The following is a 23,259-nucleotide window of genomic DNA, read 5'->3' on the forward strand; positions in this document are numbered from 1 at the left end:
CAGAGAGGCCCAGGCTTCGTGTAAAGGTGGTAGGAGCCTCACTAAAGTATGTATATCGAGCTCCTACGATGTCAGTAGGACCCCAACACCATTTTAACCCATCAAAGCGGAAATAGGGCGCCGCACTGGACACTGGGCAGTACAGGCAAGAAATGGCAATTGGAACCATTTACTCGCCTGCAAGCACTCAGATCAATGATATCTGTGTGCAATTGGCCTGGTTGTAAATTCTTCAGGAATCTTTGCATTAGAATTTGCTGTAGACTATTAATCTGCTTCTACACTCTCAAGAAGCACGGGACAGAAGATGGGAGCCATCCTGGGTATTCTCGTGCGGTTGGGGGAAGAGAAGCAGTGGAAGCAACGGGAGCACCAGGAGCAGCAGCAGCAGGCTGGGGAACCTCAAGGAGCTGCAATTCGGCCTCTGAGACCACACCTGAACAGGGTTACTTGCAGGCGTCATTACCCAGCCTAGTGTCTATAGGCCCAGAGTAGGTTACCTACAATTTCCTGAGGATCAGTGCATCAGGAGTCTATATTTCTGAAAGAGGTTGTCACAGACCTGTGAAAGAGGTTGACACAGACCTGTGAAAGAGGTTGTCATAGACCCGTAAAAGAGGTTGTCACAGACCCGTGAAAGAGGTTGTCACAGCCCTGTGAAAGAGGTTGTCATAGACCCGTAAAAGAGGTTGTCACAGACCTGTGAAAGAGGTTGTCACAGACCTGTGAAAGAGGTTGTCATAGACCCGTAAAAGAGGTTGTCACAGACCCATGAAAGAGGTTGTCACAGACCCGTGAAAGAGGTTGACACAGACCTGTGAAAGAGGTTGACACAGACCTGTGAAAGAGGTTGACACAGACCTGTGAAAGAGGTTGTCACAGACCTGTGATGAAGTTGTCACAGACCTTTGAAAGAGGTTGTCATAGACCCGTGAAAGAGGTTGTCACAGACCTGTGAAAGAGGTTGTCACAGACCTGTGAAAGAGGTTGACACAGACCTGTGAAAGAGGTTGTCATAGACCCGTAAAAGAGGTTGTCACAGACCCGTGAAAGAGGTTGTCATAGACCCGTGAAAGAGGTTGTCACAGACGTGTGAAAGAGGTTGTCACAGACCTGTGAAAGAGGTTGTCACAGTCCTGTGAAAGAGGTTGTCATAGACCCGTAAAAGAGGTTGTCACAGACCCGTGAAAGAGGTTGTCATAGACCCGTGAAAGAGGTTGACACAGACCTGTGAAAGAGGTTGTCACAGACCTGTGAAAGAGGTTGTCACAGACCTGTGAAAGAGGTTGTCACAGACCCGTGAAAGAGTTGTCACAGACCCATGAAAGAGTTGTCACAGACCCGTGAAAGTGGTTGTCACAGACCCGTGAAAGAGTTGTCACAGACCCGTGATGCAGTTGTCACAGATCGTGATGCAGTTGTCACAGACCCGTGATAGAGGTTGTCACAGATCGTGATAGAGGTTGTCACAGCCCTGTGAAAGAGGTTGTCACAGCCCTGTGAAAGAGGTTGTCACAGCCCTGTGAAAGGTTGTCGCAGCCCTGTGAAAGAGGTTTCGCAGCCCTGTGAAAGAGGTTGTCGCAGCTGTGCAAGAGGTTGTCACAGCCCTGTGAAAGAGGTTGACACAGCCTTGTGAAAGAGGTTGTCACAGCCCTGTGAATGAGGTTGTCACAGACCTGTGAAAGAGGTTGTCACAGCCCTGTGAAAGAGGTTGTCACAGACCTGTGAAAGAGGTTGTCACAGACCTGTGAAAGAGGTTGTCACAGACCTGTGAAAGAGGTTGTCACAGACCTGTGATGAGGTTGTCACAGACCTGTGATGAGGTTGTCACAGATCTGTGATGAGGTTGTCACAGACCTGTGATGAGGTTGTCACAGACCTGTGAAAGACGTTGTCACAGACCTGTGATGAGGTTGTCACAGACCTGTGATGAGGTTGTCACAGATCTGTGATGAGGTTGTCACAGACCTGTGATGAGGTTGTCACAGACCTGTGATGAGGTTGTTACAGACCTCTGATGAGGTTGTCACAGACCTGTGATGAGGTTGTCACAGACCTGTGATGAGGTTGTTACAGACCTCTGATGAGGTTGTCACAGACCTGTGATGAGGTTGTCACAGACATGTGATGAGGTTGTCACAGACCTGTGATGAGGTTGTCACAGACCTGTGATGAGTATGTCACAGACCTGTGAAAGAGGTTGTCACAGCTGTGAAAGAGGTTGTCGCAGCCCTGTGAAAGAGGTTGTCGCAGCCCTGTGAAAGAGATTGTCGCAGCCCTGTGAAAGAGGTTGTCGCAGCCCTGTGAAAGAGGTTGTCGCAGCCCTGTGAAAGAGGTTGTCGCAGCCCTGTGAAAGAGGTTGTCGCAGCCCTGTGAAAGAGGTTGTCGCAGCCCTGTGAAAGAGGTTGTCGCAGCCCTGTGAAAGAGGTTGTCGCAGCCCTGTGAAAGAGGTTGACGCAGCCTTGTGAAAGAGGTTGTCGCAGCCCTGTGAAAGAGGTTGTCACAGACCTGTGAAAGAGGTTGTCACAGACCTGTGAAAGAGGTTGTCACAGCCCTGTGAAAGAGGTTTACACAGCCCTGTGAAAGAGGTTGTCACAGCCCTGTGAAAGAGGTTGTCACAGCCCTGTGAAAGAGGTTGTCACAGACCTGTGATAGGTTGTCACAGACCTGTGAAAGAGGTTGTCACAGACCTGTGATGAGGTTGTCACAGACCTGTGATGAGGTTGTCACAGATCTGTGATGAGGTTGTTACAGACCTGTGATGAGGTTGTTACAGACCTCTGATGAGGTTGTCACAGACCTGTGAAAGACGTTGTCACAGACCTGTGATGAGGTTGTCACAGACCTGTGATGAGGTTGTTACAGACCTCTGATGAGGTTGTCACAGACCTGTGATGAGGTTGTCACAGACCTGTGATGAGGTTGTCACAGACCATGATGAGGTTGTCACAGACCTGTGATGAGGTTGTCACAGACCTGTGAAAGACGTTGTCACAGACCTGTGATGAGGTTGTCACAGACCTGTGATGAGATTGTTACAGACCTCTGATGAGGTTGTCACAGACCTGTGATGAGGTTGTCACAGACCTGTGATGAGGTTGTCACAGACCTGTGAAAGACGTTGTCACAGACCTGTGATGAGGTTGTCACAGACCTGTGATGAGGTTGTTACAGACCTCTGATGAGGTTGTCACAGACCTGTGAAAGACGTTGTCACAGACCTGTGATGAGGTTGTCACAGACCTGTGATGAGGTTGTCACAGACCTGTGATGAGGTTGTCACAGACCTGTGATGAGGTTGTCACAGACCTGTGATGAGGTTGTCACAGACCTCTGGTGAGGTTGTCACAGACCTGTGAAAGACGTTGTCACAGACCTGTGATGAGGTTGTCACAGACCTGTGATGAGGTTGTTACAGACCTCTGATGAGGTTGTCACAGACCTGTGATGAGGTTGTCACAGACCTGTGATGAGGTTGTCACAGACCTGTGATGAGGTTGTCACAGACCTGTGATGAGGTTGTCACAGACCTGTGATGAGGTTGTCACAGACCTGTGAAAGAGGTTGTCACAGACATGTGATGAGTATGTCACAGACCTGTGAAAGAGGTTGTCACAGACATGTGATGAGTATGTCACAGACCTGTGAAAGAGGTTGTCACAGACCTGTTCTTCTTCTTATCGTGTCTACACACTGTTCCATTTGGGGAACATTATGAAGTAGTGGAATGATTTCTGGCCGCGTTAAACGCTCCTTCCGTGACCGTAACCATCTTCATACTAGCCATTAGGGTGGTTAGTCCTATGGCGGGAGGGTTTTACGGGCACCCACAACCCAGACGAGGGGGGGAGCCACCCACACCCACGGACGCAAGTATCCCGCTGGATGTCAACCCAGAATTTAGAGCCGGAGCTCCGACTCTACTTGCCGGGACTGTCTGGAGCAGGGTTCAAAATCCTACACCGTCTGGCCCAGCGGCGCGGATGCTTACCGCTACGCCAAAGGCCCACTCCGCCACAGACCTGTTGTAATGTATACAACATTGAAGGGACTACTATGTTTTGCGGATGTACATCCTTAGTTGCGAGCGTATATAACAGACACGTATCGATTTGTATAGTCAGTGCCAAAGTTCCAGTTAACCAGTAAAGATCACTTTAAGTTACTCTCAGTCTCTGCTGCTTTATTATTTTATGTAGTTGTGTATAGCGGTACAAACACAACAAATTGGCGATGAGAATTATGAACCTACGTCTTCCTATTCTGGCATCACATCCATAGGACACCGAAACTTGGAAGAAAGGAGCGAGAAAGAAAGAAAAACGGGTTTGGAAAAATAAAATGGCAATGATTGGCACTATTGCAGCATTCGATAGCAGCATTGAAGACTGGGCAACTTACATTGAAAGAGTGGAGTTGTACTGTGAGGCTAACGGAGTGGAGGTAGAAAAGAAAGCCACTGTTTTGCTGAGTGTTATGGGCGCAAAGACATATGGGCTGCTACGTAGTTTATTAACCCCTGAAAAACCAGCAAAAACATTCAAATAAATAGTGGACACACTCCAAGACCAATTAAGCCCCAAACCACTGCTCATAGCTGAAAGATTTAAATTCCATAAACGGAACCAGAGCAAAAATGAAAGCATTTCTGAATATTTGGCAAAGTTGCGCAAATTATCAGAATGCATTGAGGGACAGATTTGTGTGTGGCGTGCAAAATGAAAGCACACAAAAGAAGCTCCTGTCTGAAAAAGACCTCACATTGGAGAAGGCTCTGAGTATCGCAATATCAATGGAAGCAGCAGCACGTGGCGCTTTAGAAATTCAACAAAAATCCCTGGAATATTCAACTAATAAAATGTCACTGAAACAAGAAAAGAAGTGTTATCGCTGTGGCAAAATGTCACATGACCACAATGACTGTTGGTTTAAAGACAAAGACTGCAGACAATGTGGCAGACAAGGGCACATTGAAAGAGTCTGCAAAGCAAATAAGAAGCAGAAAACTGATACAATACAGAGTAACAAGAAAGTACATCAAGTGACTAAAAACAAGAAAACTTTCAAAGAAAGATACAAGAAGGTACACCACGTGACTGGAAACAGTTCAGATTAAAAAAAAGTGACACAGACTCAGAGGAAGAGGATTTGGCTTGTCTGAAACTACACAGTGTGAAAGAGACAGAGGATCACAGAATAATATCGATTACTCCAGAAGTGCCAGGAGTTAGGCTGAAAATGGAGTTGGACACAGGCTCAGCTTTAACAGTGATCTCTGTACATGACTACAAATGACTGTTTTCACACATACCGCTAAGGCCAACTAAAGTACTGTTAAAGACATACACAGGACAAAGAGTGTGCCCCAAAGGTAAAATAAAAGTGACAGTGACATACAAAGAAAAAAAAATACCGCAACTGAACCTCTATGTACTGAAAAATGGAGGACCACCATTGCTGGGACACGAATGGCTCAGGAAAATACAGTTGGATTGGCACACCATCCAAGCACTGTTTGTGTCAGCAAAGGAGAACAGCAACGCCACTCCTGAGAGACTGTCACAAATACTCTCTGGCTCTCAGGAAGTGTTCAAGAAGGGAATAGGAACACTTAAGGGCATGAAAGCAAAAATTAAGGTTGAGGAGAATGCGAATCCAAAGTTCCACAAGGCCAGACCAGTGCCTTATGCAATTTGCCCTTCAGTAGAAGCAGAGCTGGAGAACTTGGAGCAGTTAGGGGTCCTGTCCAAGGAGGATTGGAGTGAATGGGCCACACCTATAGTTCCAGTGATGAAAAAAACCTCCAGCACAAAACCAGGAAAGCCAAGAAAAGTGCGCATCTGCGGAGACTTTAAAGTGACTGTTAACCCAGTCCTCCACACAGTACAGTACCCATTGCCTCGCATTGAGGACATCTTTGCTTCCCTGTCAAGAGGGGAATGCTTCACAAAGATTGACTTGGCCCAGGCCTATCTCCAAATGGAAATTGATGATGCATCAAAGAAGTACCTGACAATAAATACGCACAAAGGCCTTTACCAGTACAATCGGCTGGTATTCGGAATAGCATCAGCTCCTGCAATCTGGCAAAGGGCAATGGACCAAGTCCTGCAGGGGATCCCAGGTACTCAGTGTTATCTTGATGACATCATCATTACTGGCAAGAATGACAACGACCACCTTTCCAACCTCGAACAGGTGCTCATCAGGTTATGGGAGTATGGGCTCCGAGCGAACCGAGACAAGTGTGAGTTTTTCAAAAAGGAAATCTCATACTGTGGACATGTGATTGACAAGGACGGTTCACACAAGTCTCCAGACAAGATTGAAGCTGTGATTAATGCACCAACACCTGAAAATGTGTCTCAGTTGAGGTCATATCTTGGACTGGTGAACTACTATCACAAGTTCTTGCCCAACCTATCCACAGTGTTACATCCACTAAATGCACGGCTACAGACAGGGTCACAATGGAAGTGGAGTGACAGCTGTGAACAAGCTTTTCAAGAGAGTAAATGACTCATTACTTCAGAAGAGGTGCTAGCTCACCTTACATACATAGATACATAGATACATAGAAGATAGGAGCAGGAGTAGGCCATTCGGCCCTTCGTGCCTGCTCCGCCATTTAATGAGATCATGGCTGATCCTTTAATTCAGTATCCCGTCCCCGCCTTCTCTCCGTAACCCTTAACCCCTTTTGCCCGTAGAAATATATCTAATTCCCTCTTAAATATATTTAATGAGCTGGCGTACACTGCCCTCTGTGGCAATGAGTTCCACAGGTTCACCACTCTCTGAGTGAAGAAATTCCCCCTCATCTCTGTCCTAAATGGTTTAGCCCTTATCCTTAAATTATGTCCTCTAGTTCTGTTCTCACCCGCCAAGGGAAACATTCCTTCTGCATCCAGTCTGTCTAGACCTGTCAGAATTTTATACACTTCTATGAGGTCCCCTCTCAATCTTCTAAACTCCAGTGTGTACATCCCTAAACTACATAGTCTCTCCTCATAGGTCATTCCCGCCATTCCTGGTATCAGCCTGGTGAATCGCCGCTGCACCCCCTCCATGGCAAGAACATCCTTCCTCAGATGAGGCGACCAAAACTGTACACAGTACTCGAGGTGTGGTCTCACCAGTGCCCTGTACAGCTGCAGCAAGGTATCCCTGTTCCTGTATTCTAACCCTTTTGCTATGAAGGCCAGCATACCGTTTGCCTTCTTGACCGCCTGTTGCACCTGCATGCTCGCCTTCAGTGACTGGTGTACAAGAACACCCAGGTCTCTCTGTACTTCCCCCTCTCCCAATCTATTGCCATTTAAATAATAATTTGCCCTCCCGTTCCTGCACCCAAGGTGGATAACTTCGCACTTGTCCACATTATAGTGCATCTGCCATTTATCCGCCCAATCGCCCAGTCTGTCCAAATCGCTCTGGAGCTTCCTGGTCTCTTCCTCTGAGCCCACCCCACCTCCTAGTTTAGTGTCGTCTGCAAATTTGGAAATGCTGCATCCGACTCCCTGATCCAGGTCATTAATGTAAATTGTGAACAGCTGGGGGCCCAGGACAGATCCCTGTGGTACCCCACTTGTTACTGCCTGCCATTCAGAAAATGAGCCGTTTATTCCAACTCTCTGTTTTCTATCTGACAGCCAGTTCCCTATCCACGCCAAAACTTTCCCCTTTATCCCATGAGCCTCAATTTTCCATGCTAATCTTTTATGTGGGACCTTATCGAAGGCCTTTTGGAAGTCCAGGTACACCACATCTACTGGCTCTCCCCCATCTATTCTACCAGTTACTCCCTCAAAAAACCTTGACCCATCCTTACCTATTCGACTGGCATGTGATGCTTCACTCCATAGCATTGGTGCCGTGTTGTCACATAAGTTCCCAGACGGCTCAGAAAGACCAATAGCCTTTGCCTCAAGATCTTTGACTACAGCTGAATGCAATTATGCACAGATTGACCGAGAGGCCCTCCGCCTTGTGTGGGGAGTCAAGAAATTCAACCACTACTTGTATGGTCAACAGTTTACACAGTTAACTGACCACCAGCCTCTCGTTTCAATCTTCAACCCAAGGAAGGGCATTCCAGTGATGATGGCACAACGGCTGCAGCGATGGTCACTTTTCCTAGGGGCTCACCTGTATGACATTGAATACAAGGGGACCAAGCAACATGGCAACGCCGATGGTTTGTCACGTTTACCACTGCCGACCTCAAAGAGAACTACAACAGTTGACTCAGCAGAGGTATTTCACACAACAATAGTTGAGCAGCTACCAGTGATAAACTCCCTCATTGAAAGAGAAACACGCAATGACCCTGCATTGTCGAAAGTTTATGACATCACTGTGAAGGGATGGCCAGCACTTGGTGACTTATTGTTTCCAGCATTCTCAGCTAGGAGGGAGCAGTTATCAGTGTGTCGGGGAACACTAATGTGCAGCTCACGAGTTGTGATTCCTCCCAAGCTTCATAACTGAGTGCTAGATGAACTGCATGAAGGCCACTTAGATACGATAAAGATGAAAAGCCTTGCCCGTGGATATGTGTGGTGGCCGGGAATTGACAAACAGATCGAGGACCTAACAAAGAGCTGCTCAGGATGTCAAAAGGTCCAGAATGCACCACCACAAGCCCCTCTCCATCCATGGGAATGGCCCTCATCTCCATGGCAATGTGTGCACATCGACTTTGCTGGACCATTCATGGACTCCATGTTCTTGATTGCAGTCGATGCACATTCCAAATGGCCCAAGGTCATTAAAATGAAATTAACCACATCTGAAAAGACCATTTCAGTTCTGAGGACCATGTTCGCTAGAAATGGCCTACTAGAACAAATCTGCACAGACAATGGATGACAATTTGTCTCTGACAAATTCCAAGGTTTCATGAGGAAATCAAGCACTACACATCTGCCCCGTACCATCCAGCTACAAATAGCTTGGCAGAAAGATTCGTACAGACTTTCAAGAAGGCCATCAAAGCAATGTACAGTGAGAATCTACCACTGCAACACAAGATAGACAATTTCCTCTTCACTTATCGGAACGCAGTACACGCAGCCACTAGTCAGACTGCAGCGATGATGTTTCTGAACAGGAACCTGAGATCTCGTATGGACCTTCTTAAACCGAATGTGCGTCATGATGTAGAGAACAAACAGTTCAAACATTTGAATGCTAAACCAACAAAAAGCTTCAGTGTGGGACAGTCAGTTCTTGCTCGTGATTTCCAGACAGAAAAGTGGCAACCAGGGACAATATTCAAAAGAGAGGGACCACTGATGTATACTGTGGATGTGGGAGAGAACGTTTTGAGATGTCATGTGGACCAAATTCTGGATGTTCAGGTGGAAAACACCTCTATACCTCGCCCAGACTCACCCAACATGGAAACAGACACTCCTGATTCATCAGCATCAGCACCAGCCTCATCCACAGCTGAGAGCTCTATCTGTGCTGATAGCTCACCTGATGCACCTGTACCAGTACAGCCTCATTTCCCCAAAGCAAAAGAGTCTGGAGAGACATTACCCAGAGAGGCAGAGGAGGCCTCCCCAGAGACTTGACTTGTAAAAGGGCTGTTGACAAAATAAAATGTTATGTTGGAATTTGAATGTTGTTACTTTTAAGAAAACAAAAAGGTTACTGTAAAGACAGGCTCTGTATGTTAATTATAGAAATTTTGCATTAATATACTATTAAACTAAAGGGGGAGGAAGTGTAATGTATTTGAAGGGACTACTTTGCTTTGCGGATGTACATCCTTAGTTGCGAGCATATATAACAGACGCGTATCGATTTGTATAGTCAGTGCCAAAGTTCCAGTTAACCAGTAAAGATCACTTGAAGTTACTCACAGTGTCTGCTGCTTTATTATTTTATGTCGTTGTGTATAGCGGTACAAACACAACACCTGTGATGAGTTAGTCGCAGAGCTGTGAAAGAGGTAGTCGCAGAGCTGTGAAAGAGGTTGTCGCAGAGCTGTGAAAGAGGTTGTCGCAGAGCTGTGAAAGAGGTTGTCGCAGAGCTGTGAAAGAGGTTGTCGCAGAGCTGTGAAAGGTTGTCGCAGAGCTGTGAAAGAGGTTGTCGCAGAGCTGTGAAAGAGATTGTCGCAGAGCTGTGAAAGGTTGTCGCAGAGCTGTGAAAGAGGTTGTCGCAGAGCTGTGAAAGAGGTTGTCGCAGAGCTGTGAAAGAGGTTGTCGCAGAGCTGTGAAAGAGGTTGTCGCAGAGCTGTGAGGAGGTTGTCGCAGAGCTGTGAGGAGGTTGTCGCAGAGCTGTGAGGAGGTTGTCGCAGAGCTGTGAGGAGGTTGTCGCAGAGCTGTGAGGAGGTTGTCGCTGAGCTGTGAGGAGGTTGTCGCAGAGCTGTGAAGAGGTTGTCGCAGAGCTGTGAGGAGGTTGTCGCAGAGCTGTGAGGAGGTTGTCGCAGACCTGTGAGGAGGTTGTCGCAGACCTGTGATGAGGTTGTCACAGACCTGTACACCCTCTTACAACAATCCTGCTGCCCACTCTCCCAGCTGGCCATGGATTTCCTGTCCTCGTCAAAGTGACGACATCCCTTAATTTTTTTGCCTCAAGCTGATTTCAGGCTGCAGGTGACATCAGTCACGTTTCCATGCCTGCAACAAGCAGACCACAGATGCCTTCTTTACATTCTGCATGGATGCCAGCAGTCAGAAGAATGGTGCACTAGTCTTTGCTGCAATAGCAGGCTTCCGACAAGTGCAGGCTGTCATTGACTGCACGCAAGTAGCCAAGAGAGCAGCTTCCAGTCGACCAGCAGCCTTCAAGAATATGAAAGACTATCAATCCATCAACGGTTAGCTGATGAATGATCCCCACCACCGAATCATGTACCCAGGTTCCTGGCAGCTGTCAGGATGCATACATTCTGTGCTAGTCCATCATCTATATGACCCAGCTCAGCACATCAGAGGCTGGCTACTCGAGGACAAGGGATACCCTCTGCACACATGGCTCATGGTACCAGTGTGTAACTTGCTCTCACCCACAGAACAGAGCACTGCTAGAGCACACCACTGGGCCCCTGAAATAACATTTTCACTGCCTCGACAAGTCTCGGGGGCTTTCTGCAGTACAGCCCATGGAGACTCTCCCAGATTGGGGTTGTCATGGACTGCATGTGGAGCCAGCACATCAATAAGTCCTTCCCCAACCTGATGATGAAGACTCGGATGATGGTGAGGACAGAGCTTCGGTGGGATGGTGACAGCACCTGCCTTTGACTAGAGCTATGTCCCAACAGTTGATTGCCCAATGCTTCAGATGATCTACACCTTCCCTCACCATAAACCCCACCAGCGCATTAAAACTCCTCAATACCATCTGTACGTAACCTTCCACTCAGTAATAAAAAACCTCCAAGCACTGACCAACTTTCATATACATGATACCTAACACAGCAGACTCGGTACCTACAATGGCACCACACTGCGGACTCAGTACTACAACAACAACAACTTGTATTTATATAGCGCCTTTAACTTAATAAAACATCCCAAAGTGCTTCACAGGAGCGTTATCAAACAAAATTTGACACCGAGCCACATAAGGAGAGATTAGGAAAGAGGTCGGTTTTATGGAACGTCTTAAAGAAGGGGAGAGAGGCGGAGAGGTTTAGGCAGGGAATTCCAGAGCTTAGGCCCTAGGCTAGGCACCAGAAGGCACAGCCACCAATGGTGGAGTGATTTTAATCAGGGATGCTCAAGAGGGCAGAATTAGAGGAGTGTAGATATCTGAGGGGGTTGTGGGGCTGAAGGAGATTACAGAGATAAGGAAGGGGCGAGGCCATGGAGGGATTTGCAAACAAGGCTGAGATCTCAGAGATCCACCCATCGTATTTTTCCAATTGCCTCACTCTCCTAAACTAGATTCCAGATTAGCAGAAATCCAAATTATTTGAAGTCTACTATTCAAACTGCATCCCAATAAATAGACCCACAGATCAATTCTAATCTTCAGACTGCATTGTTATTTTGTCTGCACAGGTATTAATCCAGCAGAAGTCTCTGCTTTTGGTCTTAAGACATGGAAACTCAGTTTGATTTCAGCGGCTGTGCCTGTATTTCTGGCTGTGGAGGCTCTTGCTCTTGCCATTTACTGCACCAAATCCAAAAAGAGAGGCAGGTAAGGCCGTTAGTTTTTATCACCGCTGATCTTTCATTATCTAATCCATTGAACAGATCATTTGAAAACCCAAATATAGTGAGCTTTGCTAGTGCTCTTCTGGGATGTGTCATGTAGATGAAGTCTTCTGTTGAAAAGGCAAATGAACACCTTGCCCGCCTCAATCAGTGTACTTCTTGATCGCAGAATGAGATGAAACATTGCACCATATTAGAGTTTGTATCCAACTAAGCCGTTTTCTCAGTCAAGACAAATTGTGGAAATGAGGATATCTGGGGAGAGAGAAAATTAGGCAAACATGGGAAAACATGTTTAAAAATGAATATTAAAAAATAGATTTTTGAGAGTTATATATAGCAGGCAAAATATTGAACAATAAGTGGGTTAGGATGAGAGGGATGGGATTGCAGGGAACTTTAAGAGTACAATAGTGCTTTTAAAGTGAAGTTTTCAAGATATTAAGGGGAACAGATAGGGTAGATAGAGAGAAACTATTTCCGCTGGTTGGGGATTCTAGGACTAGGGGGCATAGTTTAAACATTAGAGCCAAACCTTTCAGGAGTGATAGTAGGAAACATTTCTACATGCAAAGGGTGGTAGAAGTTTGGAACTTTCTTCCGCACACAGCAATTGATGCTAGATTAATTGTTAATTTTAAATCGGAGATTGATAGCTTTTTGTTAAACAAAGGTATTAAGGGATAGGGGGCAAAGGCGGGCATATGGTGTTAGGTTACAGATCAGCCATGATCTCATCGAATGGCGGAACAGGCTCGAGGGGCTGAATGGCCTACTCCTGTTCCTATGTATAAGTTTTATTTCCACAACAGGTTCCACCATAGGATATCCCAGCTGTATTCCCAAATAGGCAATTAAACTTACATAAGATGCATCTGAGTTTATGAAAAAGACATTGGTCAACAATAAAAAGGTCATTAAGAAAATGGAGCATTTTGAGATTTATAAAACACGAGGCTGAAATTTATAACCAAGAATATAGTGGAAGAAAGTTGTCAGAGCCCAGAGGGGTAGTAGCAGAGGGCTAGAAAATGATGAATGTGATTTCAATCTTTATAAAAGGAAAGAGATGTGTTATGGTGAATTATAGGCCTGTTATCTTGTCACCTACAGTGGGAAAAAATACTATGGCCCAATTTTTACTCGGGCCAGGTATTGTGGCAGGCAGCAAGCCCCAAGGTCATTGTCAGCGTGAGACCTGGTCCTTTTTAACATTTGAAGGGCAGGCTACTGAAATTTCCGGAGCGTTCCCCGACTCTACGAAAAGCGGGATGAACCACTTAAAGCAAGGTCGCATCCCCTGCTTACATTTTTCACTCAACAGCTGTTGAAAACCTGTTGGCTGTAAAGATAAATTAATGGCCTGCCCCCATAGCCACCACTTTCCTCATTCCACCTTGCTCAGAATGTCTGCACATTCACCTCCATGTCCACATACCCCCCCACCCCCCCCCCCAACTAGTACCCGCCCCATGGTGCCAGCAAGTCAGCTGGGCTAGACTGATCCAGCAGCAGCCGAGGTGAGCAGTCTGCAGTCGCGCCCTCACAGGCTCCAGCACCCGGGAGTCATCAGCTGCAAGCATTTCAACTGCTGCTGCTTTTCCTCCTCCAAATGCATGCCTCTCTGCAATACAATGTTGTACAATATGTAGCAGACCATGACGATGCGTGAGATTCTATCTGGGGTATATTGCATGGAGCCCCACCGAGCGATCCAAACTTCTAAACCTCTGCTTGATCATTCCTATTGTGTGCTCTATAGGGATCCTGGTTGTGCCCCTGGCTCTGAGTAATTCTGTGCTGCCTGGTCGTGATGAGATTGTTTAGGGGTGTCATCAGCCAGGTTTGTAGGGGGGTTGTCCCTTGTACCTCAGCAGCTAACCTGTCACACTTCTTCCAGGGTCGAATAGTAGAGGGATGGTAACGTGTCAGCGAATAAAGCATCATGGCAGTTCCCTGGGTGCATTGCGCAGACCTGCAGAATGTTGTTTCTGTGTTTGGGCGCTAGTTTTAAATAGGCCGCGATTTTGCCTACCTGGGTAGCTTCAAGGCAGGAGAGGTCAGCGGTGGGAGGTGCTGTTGTATGGAACCAATCGATAATTTGAATCTTGCCCTAATGGGCCTTGTTCGGCGCACCCTGCATGTTTCCCGGCCCTATTAAAAGGTGCGGGCCTGGTGACATCACCGGATGATGCGATTATTGCCGGTTTATTTAAAGGGGCCATGGCCCCAGTTACTGTCAGTTGCAAATTGATAGCTTTCAGTACTGTCAGTGTTTGGGTGTCTGCATGATGAGCTTGCAGCGCCAACAAGCAGCACCTCGTGTCACAGATGTGTCCCTCCATCATCTTGTGGAGGGTGTGAGAACATATAGGGAGTTTCTCTTCCCTGTGGATGGCAGGAAGAGGCCTCCCCAGCAGACAAAGGCAGCGTGGCTGCAGATATCGCAGGAGGTTACGGGGCTGTCAGTGGTGGTTCACACCTGGGTGCAGTGCTGCAAGAGGTTCAATGATCTAGTAAGATCAGGAAAAGGGAGTATTAAGCCACAATTACCTTGATGCTGCTGTGTGTCTCATCACATTCGCACTGCTCTACTGTAAGGGATTTTCCTTGAGAGATTTCTCTGAGGTTTCTCTCTCTAGAGGCCTCTCTCTCTTGCACAGTAAAACCTTGAGTGGTTCGACCCACTCGCCCCTTAGATTCTATACTCTGGACTTAAGGGCAGGAACTACAATGTAGAGAAAACTCTTGTAGACCAAGTTTGATGAAACAAAATGAAATTTTATTGCTTAAGGAAAAATATCAAATCAAATGCAAGCAGATAAGGGAGTACATGGGAGGAAAAAAACACACAAACAAATCATAATGACACAGTACTAACTAAGGCAAATACAGGCATCTTATACTCTACAAAGATCATCATGAAATAAGGAAACACACGGAACATCGAGGGACAACAACTGATGTTAATTGTACCCTTAAATCCACCCCCTTATTAAACCTATCTAGATCTGATTGTGAAGGGCCAGAAACATGCTCACCAATCCCACTAGGAAGTGCAAGGTTTTGAAATCAAGTCTGTGTTTGGTCCTTTCAGGCGTTTCATCTCCACGTGGATCGTGGAGCCCCTGCGAGCTGCGCCACACCTCTCTCCTGAGGAGGGGGTCGGGGGCGGCTGGACACCGGCAGGCCTGGATGTCAGCGGGGTCAAGGATCGTCGGCTTGACCCTGGTTAGAGGAGCCTTGGGCTGGCTCCCATCGCTTCTTCAGTTTCTTTTTCTCTCTTCTCCCGAGCCCGGGTGGCTGGAAGGTTTCTTCTCTTGGGACTTTATTTTTTTATTTCTTCTCCCAAGTTGGGTCGATGGCCTCTCATTCCGGCAATGGCCCGGGGATGGTCGATGATCTCCCGATGTGTTTCCCCGGGGCGGGACGCCGGCTACGAGACGGCCTTCTCGATGTTGGCTTGGTGGTTCTTCCTTCTCCGAGTGCCTGCTTCTTCTTCTGAGTGTCCGGATTCAAAACTGCACACAAGCTGCGTGTCTCTCCAAGCTTGCCCCAACTGCTGAAAACTCTTCCAGATATACCTTTCTTCCAGAAACTTCCGTCTCCCGCCCAAAATCAGGTTAGTCTTTGTTTTACTTTTGGCGGGCTGGGAGCACAGCGGGGTAGTTATTATATTTTAAAATGTTTTAAACGGTCAGTAATGGCCCATCTCTGGTCTGGAATTACCTTCATTGTTTTTAATGTCCTGCTGATCTCGTTATCTAGTCCTGGGTGCTGTTCTCATGAATATGAAATTGTCCCCTTTTGTCTGGGGCAACATTTTGATGGCCTCTGTCTGCAGGCCGATCTTGACTAGATCTGCATCTAATCCATATGTATATGTGTGGGTCTGGTTTCATTCTCTCAGAAACGGCTTCCAGAATTTGCTGTGGGTTGAATCCACAAAGCTGTCTGAGGTTGCGCAGGAACCATTTTAAAGTGTCCCAATAAGCTGGTCACATGGTATGGTGGCCATTTTGTATGCCCCTTTTTCTGGGCTTCTTTTAAAACAGTCTTTAAAATCACGGCCTCTTCTGCCATTTGACCCTTATTAATACAAAGTCCAATTTTGCGAATCCTACACTCCCTCCTGATGATACTCTAACTTGCTTGAAGTATCATAATTCTGGGTGAACAACATTTCCTGACTTTCCACAACCTAACCATCCCCAGTATTTACCTATCTATGACCCCACGACACATGCATTTCCCATTTCAGAAAAAATCTAGTGTATATTAAGCATCTATAGATGGCAATACCTTGGAGTTAAAAATCTAACAACTTACTTCCAGGCATGGAGGGGGTCCTTATACCCCTACATCACCTAGTGCATACACATTACCTCTAATAATATCACATCTAATAAAACTTCAATCATAAAATAAAGTACATACACAAAAAATGCAAAAATACACATGAATACATGTCAAAAATAATAGAGGGAGGGAGGGAAAATTTTAACTTAATACAAAGCAGCAAAATCTAAACGGGTGTCTCTTCTACCTGCACATAATGCTCTCTCCATTCCCCTCTATTCTCATACTTTTGCAAATGTTTGACCTTTTTACAGTGTACAAACAGTAATTAAACTACAATGACAACCTGGCACACTACACGAATGTGGGAGGCTATCCTAATCCATGAAGGGACTTCTATATTAGTGAACAGGTCCCACCACGGTGGGGTCACTATGTCCAATATGTCTGCCCCTATCTCTAAAGTCTTCTGCTCCAGTGTGTAGAAGTGTTTCTGTGAACCGACAACGGCTTTTAATATCTTGGTGAGGTGTTGAGGGAGAGGGGGAATGATATATCCAAAATGTGCAACGAATCACTGAAGATCAGTGAAATTCACTTTCACAGTGATGTGAACAGTGGAAGGTTCAGGAATGGGGACAATTCGCTCTTGGGCCACTTGAAATTCTGCCCTGGGGTTGAAACAGAAGCTGCTGTCACTAACCGGACACCAACCGTGCTGTCCATGCTGGTAGTGGGGTGCTGCAGTGGTGACACAGTATGTCCCACCTCCTATATATGCCACCTGTGGGGGCACATGGCCTTGTGCCATTGCCTCCATGGTGCAATTTATAGGCTTTGCGCCAGCAGTTCTGAACCCGCACTGTGGTTTTGAATGGGCATTCAAGTGCTGGGGACACAGGATGATGTGTGCTCCCCGGCTCTGGCACCCCGAGAGGTCGGTACCTGTCATTGCATGCTCCCATCGAATGACGTAAGGTGGGACCCCTGTGTAGCGAATGTGCGCACCCTCTTGAATGACTCCAATGTTCTCCACCCTGTATACCGGGGCGGGTTTGGCTGTCTTTCCCATCACCGGCATTCTTACCACTATACCCATAATGGTGTGATTAGACCGTCCACAGTCCACTGGGACTGGGTAGGCCTCTGAAGCTAGTCTGAGCTGGCACGGACTCAATGTATTCTCAAAAGGGTGGAGGGCTGCGAGATGCTTGTTGCTGATCCAGGAGGGGACTAAACCTGGTTTTAAATCCTCCAGATTACTGCGGCCCTTGCCCAGTAACCACGCCCGTATAGCACACAAGCTTCGTTCTGCGCAGCCTGATCGGACGCATTCCGATCCTCCCCAATGAGGGCATTTACCATTCTGGCGTGTTTCTCCAGCTCAGCTATAATCTCTTAAGTGTAGTGTCATGGCCTGGTCCTCATGTAACTCAGAACCCACTACCTTATTCTCATCAGTCAGTATTTTGCTTAACTGTTTTTAAACCATTAATCTGGGTTTGCAGCTCCACGTCATCCAGTGTGTTGATGATGGAAGCACCTGTATTAAAAGCTGTGAAAATATCATTTACTGCACCCCTTCTTTGTCTCCCTATTCTGTCCAAGACCTCATGTGGTGTGGTGTACAATTCGGCTCTGTCGACATCGGCAAAGTCGAATTCGTAAAACTGTTTAAACATGTTTGTTAACAGGACCTGGTATAATTGCTCCATTTCCTTGGGGCACCATGCTGGCAATCTTACCTCGGTGAGATTTAAAATCACCGAAGCCACCGCGTAGTGGACCCCTTTGTACAGTACCTGACCTGTGGGTACCAATACCAATCCGTTCCCGGGTCCCTTTGTCGTGGTGGGGCACCCTTCCTTGAGGGCTTTAGCTACTGGAACTGTGGGCAGGGGCTTGCGGGGTCGGGTGATGAGCTCAGTGGCGTTTACTGGGATCTGAGAGTATGGGACTCTGCACACCCGTGTGCTGACATCCCACCTCATTCCTTGTCCAGCATCCTGCCACTGTCTTTGGAAAAAGATGGAGACGCCTGTGGGGCAAACGCATTCTGAACCCACATACAGATGTAGATCCCCTCATCTGGTTCCCACCATTTGTCCCAACAGACACTCAACCCCCCCGTGAGCTCCCGTTATTGTCTGATGGGTTTTATTGCCCAATCTCTCCCATTCCACAGTTGAATTCTTCATGGTGCTGCTCAACTTGCGCAGCCACCACCAACGGTCCAAAGGTACATGTCTATGGCAAACAAGGCAAATCTTCTTGCCCACTGTGACGCTGATCCTGGGTGCAATGATCCACACCCTGGGGCACATCAGAGATGTTTCTTTGTATGCAAACCCCGTCTGACTGGAGTATTCAGTAGAGTTCGACCCAGCCTGGCCATCTCCCTTCATGGAAGTAGGCAGCAGTCTCTTCAGCGTCCCGTGAGCCGGTTCCGTCAGTCGCGATGGGGCCTGTATTTCCAGAGCACCCATAGATCGTGGAGTCCTTGGTGCGGCCCCGATAGGCCCAGCTCCATCCGATTAGCACGAACGCGACGAGGATCCCTCTCATCTTTCTCCTGGTTCCTGCAATAAATCAAACAATATAGCCAGGCTCCCGAGAGATTCTGGCTTAGGTGACGGCATGATCGGGTCTTTCGACCTCGATCTAAAATAACACACATACTGGGCAGATTTAAAACTACTTAAACTCTAATCCCCTTAATATTTACACACCTTAAACTTAAACCTAAACTTATGTACAGCGCCGCCCGTCCCCGGGTGGCTTGCCAAATCCCCGATTGGACTGCAGCTCGTCGCTCCCTGTGGCGGGGCTGCAGTGACCTGTGGCTTGGGTTCCCCGCAGCCTTTTGCTGTTAATCGGGGACTGTGTTTTTTCAAGGATTTCTGAAGTCGGCGTCTACTGGGAGCGGGGGAATCGGGCCAAGGTTTTACAGGCTGAGGCGTACGAGTCGACCTGCGAAAAGGTACTTTTGGCGTGGCTCCCTTGGCGAGTGGACCTTCGGGTGGGACCTCAGCTCTCACAGCCCGTGGCTCTTCCACGACTGTAGGCTTCGGCTCCCTTCCCTCAGGCTCCGCCCCTTTGGGATTCGGGCAGGCTCCCTTGGCGAGTGGACCTTCGGGTGGAACTTTAGCTCTCACAGCCCGTGGCTCTTCCACGACTGTGGGCTTTGGCTCCCTCCCCTCAGGCTCCGCCCCTTCGGGAATTGGGCCTTTGGCAGACGGCTCCTCCTCACCTGTCCCTACAGGTGGAGAATCTCTGCCCCCAATTTCTACCTCCCCCACGCTTGAGTCGAGGGCGGGACCTCCGTCCTCCGACACCACCTCCTCCAGAATCGTGTCGAGGGCGGGACCTTGTTGTTCGGGCCCCTCCTCGTCCGAGTCCCAGGCCATCGGGGAAACCTCCCCCCAGGTGGGCGGGACAGCTTCTCCTTCCAAGCAGGCTACAACGCCAGCTTGTGTGGTCTGTGACTCATCGCGCGCCTCAGGCTGAGGATCTTTATCCTCAGACCTGGCTTCGGTTGCTGATGCTCTTGCACCCGGTTTAAACAGTTTGCACCGCTTCATGCGAAACCACTTGTTGCGTCGGGACACCGCCACTGTGCGAGTGGCGTAGAACGGTGGATTTTCCACCGATTCCGGTCTATCCTCCTGGTCTACGGTTCTCTCGCCAGCACATAGGTTTAGACCCAAGAATTTTACTTCTCGCCGGCCAACTCGTGCCTTCGTAGGGGTTTCCTTAACACTCTATCTACTTCACACTCGTACCCGCTCCCCAGAGACAATGATTTCTTAGGTCCACGTGGATCCCGTGGGCTACCAAGAAATCAGACCCCAGGACTCCCGTTCCACCTCCCACTTCATCAGGGTACACTTCCACGTGGTGCGGAGTGGTCCTAAACGAATGGAGAGGGGAAGGGAATGTGCGCCAGCCTGTTCTTCGCCCATGAAGCCCGACAGAAGATATGGGACCCCGGTGGACAGAGGCGAGGCGGTGGGGTTATCTGTGTGGATTACGGTGCACGATGCTCCCGTATCCAACAGATAGGTTCCCTTCACCTCCATCTCCATCTCCATCTCCACGAGGGGTCATCTCCATATATCATATCGCAGCGCACACAGGTAGACGGGCTGCGCCGACTCTAGTCACTTGGGTACAGCGATCGGGGTTTCGGGAGCGACAAGGCCGGTGGTGACAGCTATTTTCCCCCGCAAAGTCATCAGAGACCGCATTGTCTCTATGATTGATTCAATCGCAGCGGGATTCATAACTGCACCAGCTCCTTGTGCTGGGTCAGGAGCTACGGCTTGGGCTGGTGCTGGGGCGGCGGTCTGGGCTTGGGCTTGGGCTGCGGGAAATCTCTCTTTATTATCCTTCCACGGATTTCTACAGTCCTTGCGCCGATGTCCATCCTTCCCGCACCCATAGCAATTGAGCTTGGCTTGGACAGGGCGATTCCCCTCCTGACGCCACTCCTTCTTGCTTGGGGCTGCGGGTTTTGCCTCATGCACTTTTCCCTTCTGGGGAGGTGTTTCCTGACCCCTACAATTCTTGTACGCAACATTTAGCTGACGGAGCACCGTCTCCTCCGTGACGCCGGGACCTTGGGGATCGAACCAAGATCTGGCTAGGGCCCGTATCTGCGGCAAGCTGTTGGTAACCAAGCAACGGAGCCAATGAACCCGCTGTTTGTTGCTCATTACAGCCCGTTCAGGCATGCCCGGACAGCTGCGTCGATACACTGGCCACAGCCTTTCTGCGAAAACCCGTGGGGGTTCTCCAGATAGCTGCACGGTCCCTTCTACACGGTCGAACGGACTACCGTCGTCCACTCCCAGTACTTCTGAAACTTCCTCCCTGAGATCCGCATACCCTTTCCGTCCCCTCTTACTATCCTCTGAGAGGCACTGAAGGATTGTGGAATCCAGGGAGAAAAGCCACAGTTTGACCTGTTCCTGATCATCAGTCATTGATGGCTGCTGTTTCCTCTATCTCCCTGAAATGAAACGAGGGATCTCCCTTTACTGTGAGTTGTGCGAGGTGGCTCACCATGGACCTTAATTGCAGGCCAGCGTAGGGCACCACAAGTTGGTTCTGTTGGGGTCCGATACTGCCATCGGCAGCATTGGGACCGAACCTCTGGTGCCGAGCAGGACACATTGGTGCCGGTCCCGGCTTTGCGACCAGTGGTTCTTCCACACACTCCACCTCAGCTACCTTCTCTTTCACTACCCCCTCCTTTTCCGGCCAAGTCTCACTATAGCTCGGCGGTGCTGAGGGCTCGGTGGCTGGTATCACAATTGCCTCAGCTGGAATCGGCTGTTTTGATTCCTTTAAAAAGTCCATGTGACTGGCTTTCGGGCTGGTGAGACATACCATGCCTTTTGCCTTAACCAGGGCCGTTCTCCGGTCCTCTATGGTCTTTTGGCAGGGGCCGTGGTCTGTGCTCTCAAATCCGTGCTCGAGGGCTAGCTTGTAAGCTGCCTTAACCTCCACTACTCTCTCCTCCTGCGCTCTTAGCTGTTGTGCGAGGCGGGCGTTTTTCTCCCGTATCCTCATTTCGTTAATCTTTACCTCAGTAACCTGGCACTCCAGGTACTCTATACTAGCCTGATGTTGACTAGCTACCACTTGGCGTTCCTGATTCAGCGCGTGAAGTGCTGTGATGAGTTTTTCCCCACCCATGGCCTTTTCCTCTATCTCTGCTGCCTGGGTTGTGATCTTGGCTGCCTGTGCTGCAACGACTCGGTCCAAGATCTGGACCTGCTTCTTGTAACACATCAGCCACACTGCCTTCTCCACTGACTTCTTATGCTCTTTGCTCTCTGTCCACCTGATGGCTGCGTCCACCGGACGCCCATCCAGCAAGAGATCGGAAATCCACTGTTTAGGTGAGATTTACCTTGCCAAAGACATAATCCGCTATCCTCTCATCCATTGCATTTTGACCATTCAAACTTGGATCTACTACATTGCAATCCTGCTGCCAGAGTCCTGCCGCAGTCGCCATTTTCTGTAAGGGGTTTTCCTTGAGAGATTTCCCTGAGGTTTCTCTCTCTAGAGGCCTCTCTCTCATGCACAGTAAAACCTTGAGTGGTTCGACCCACTCGCCCCTTAGATTCTATACTCTGGACTTAGGGGCAGGAACTACAATGTAGAGAAAACTCTTGTAGACCAAGTTTGATGAAACAAAATGAAATTTTAATGCATAAGGAAAAATATCAAATCAAATGCGAGCAGATAAGGGAGTACATGGGGGGGAAAAACACACAAACAAATCATAACGACACAGTACTAGCTAAGGCAAATACAGGCATCTTATACTCTACAAAGATCATCATGAAATAAGGAAACACACGGAACATCGAGGGACAACAACTCATGTTAACTGTACCCTTAAATCCACCCCCTTATTAAACCTATCTAGATCTGATTGTGAAGGGCCAGAAACATGCTCACCAATCCCACTAGGAAGTGCAAGGTTTTGAAATCGAGTCTGTGTTTGGTCCTTTCAGGCGTTTCGTCTCCACGTGGATCGTGGAGCCCCTGCGAGCTGCGCCACACCTCTCTCCTGAGGTGGGGGTCGGGGGCGGCTGGACACCGGCGGGCCTGGATGTCAGCGGGGTCAAGGATCATCGGCTCGACCCTGGTTAGAGGAGCCTTGGGCTGGCTCCCATCGCTTCTTCAGTTTCTTTTTATCTCTTCTCCCGAGCTGGGGTGGCTGGAAGGTTTCTTCTCTTGGGACTTTATTTTTTTGTTTCTTCTCCCA

General features: G+C 48.3%; 1 protein-coding gene across 2 annotated transcripts in view; it reads left to right on the forward strand.

Annotated features, from left to right (window-relative positions):
• Positions 1–23,259, forward strand: part of LOC147124848 (uncharacterized) — a 97,695-nt gene that overhangs the window by 55,618 nt on the left and 18,818 nt on the right. For both annotated transcript variants that reach the window (XM_086005019.1, XM_086005099.1), the window contains one exon: positions 12,021–12,159. In XM_086005019.1, coding sequence (XP_085861145.1) covers positions 12,021–12,159 — 139 coding nt within the window. The remainder of the gene's footprint in view (positions 1–12,020; positions 12,160–23,259) is intronic.

Source organism: Somniosus microcephalus, chromosome 1 (genome assembly GCF_052327205.1).
Source record: "Somniosus microcephalus isolate GS21.2 chromosome 1, FLI_Smic_1.0, whole genome shotgun sequence".
Lineage (NCBI taxonomy): Eukaryota > Metazoa > Chordata > Chondrichthyes > Squaliformes > Somniosidae > Somniosus > Somniosus microcephalus.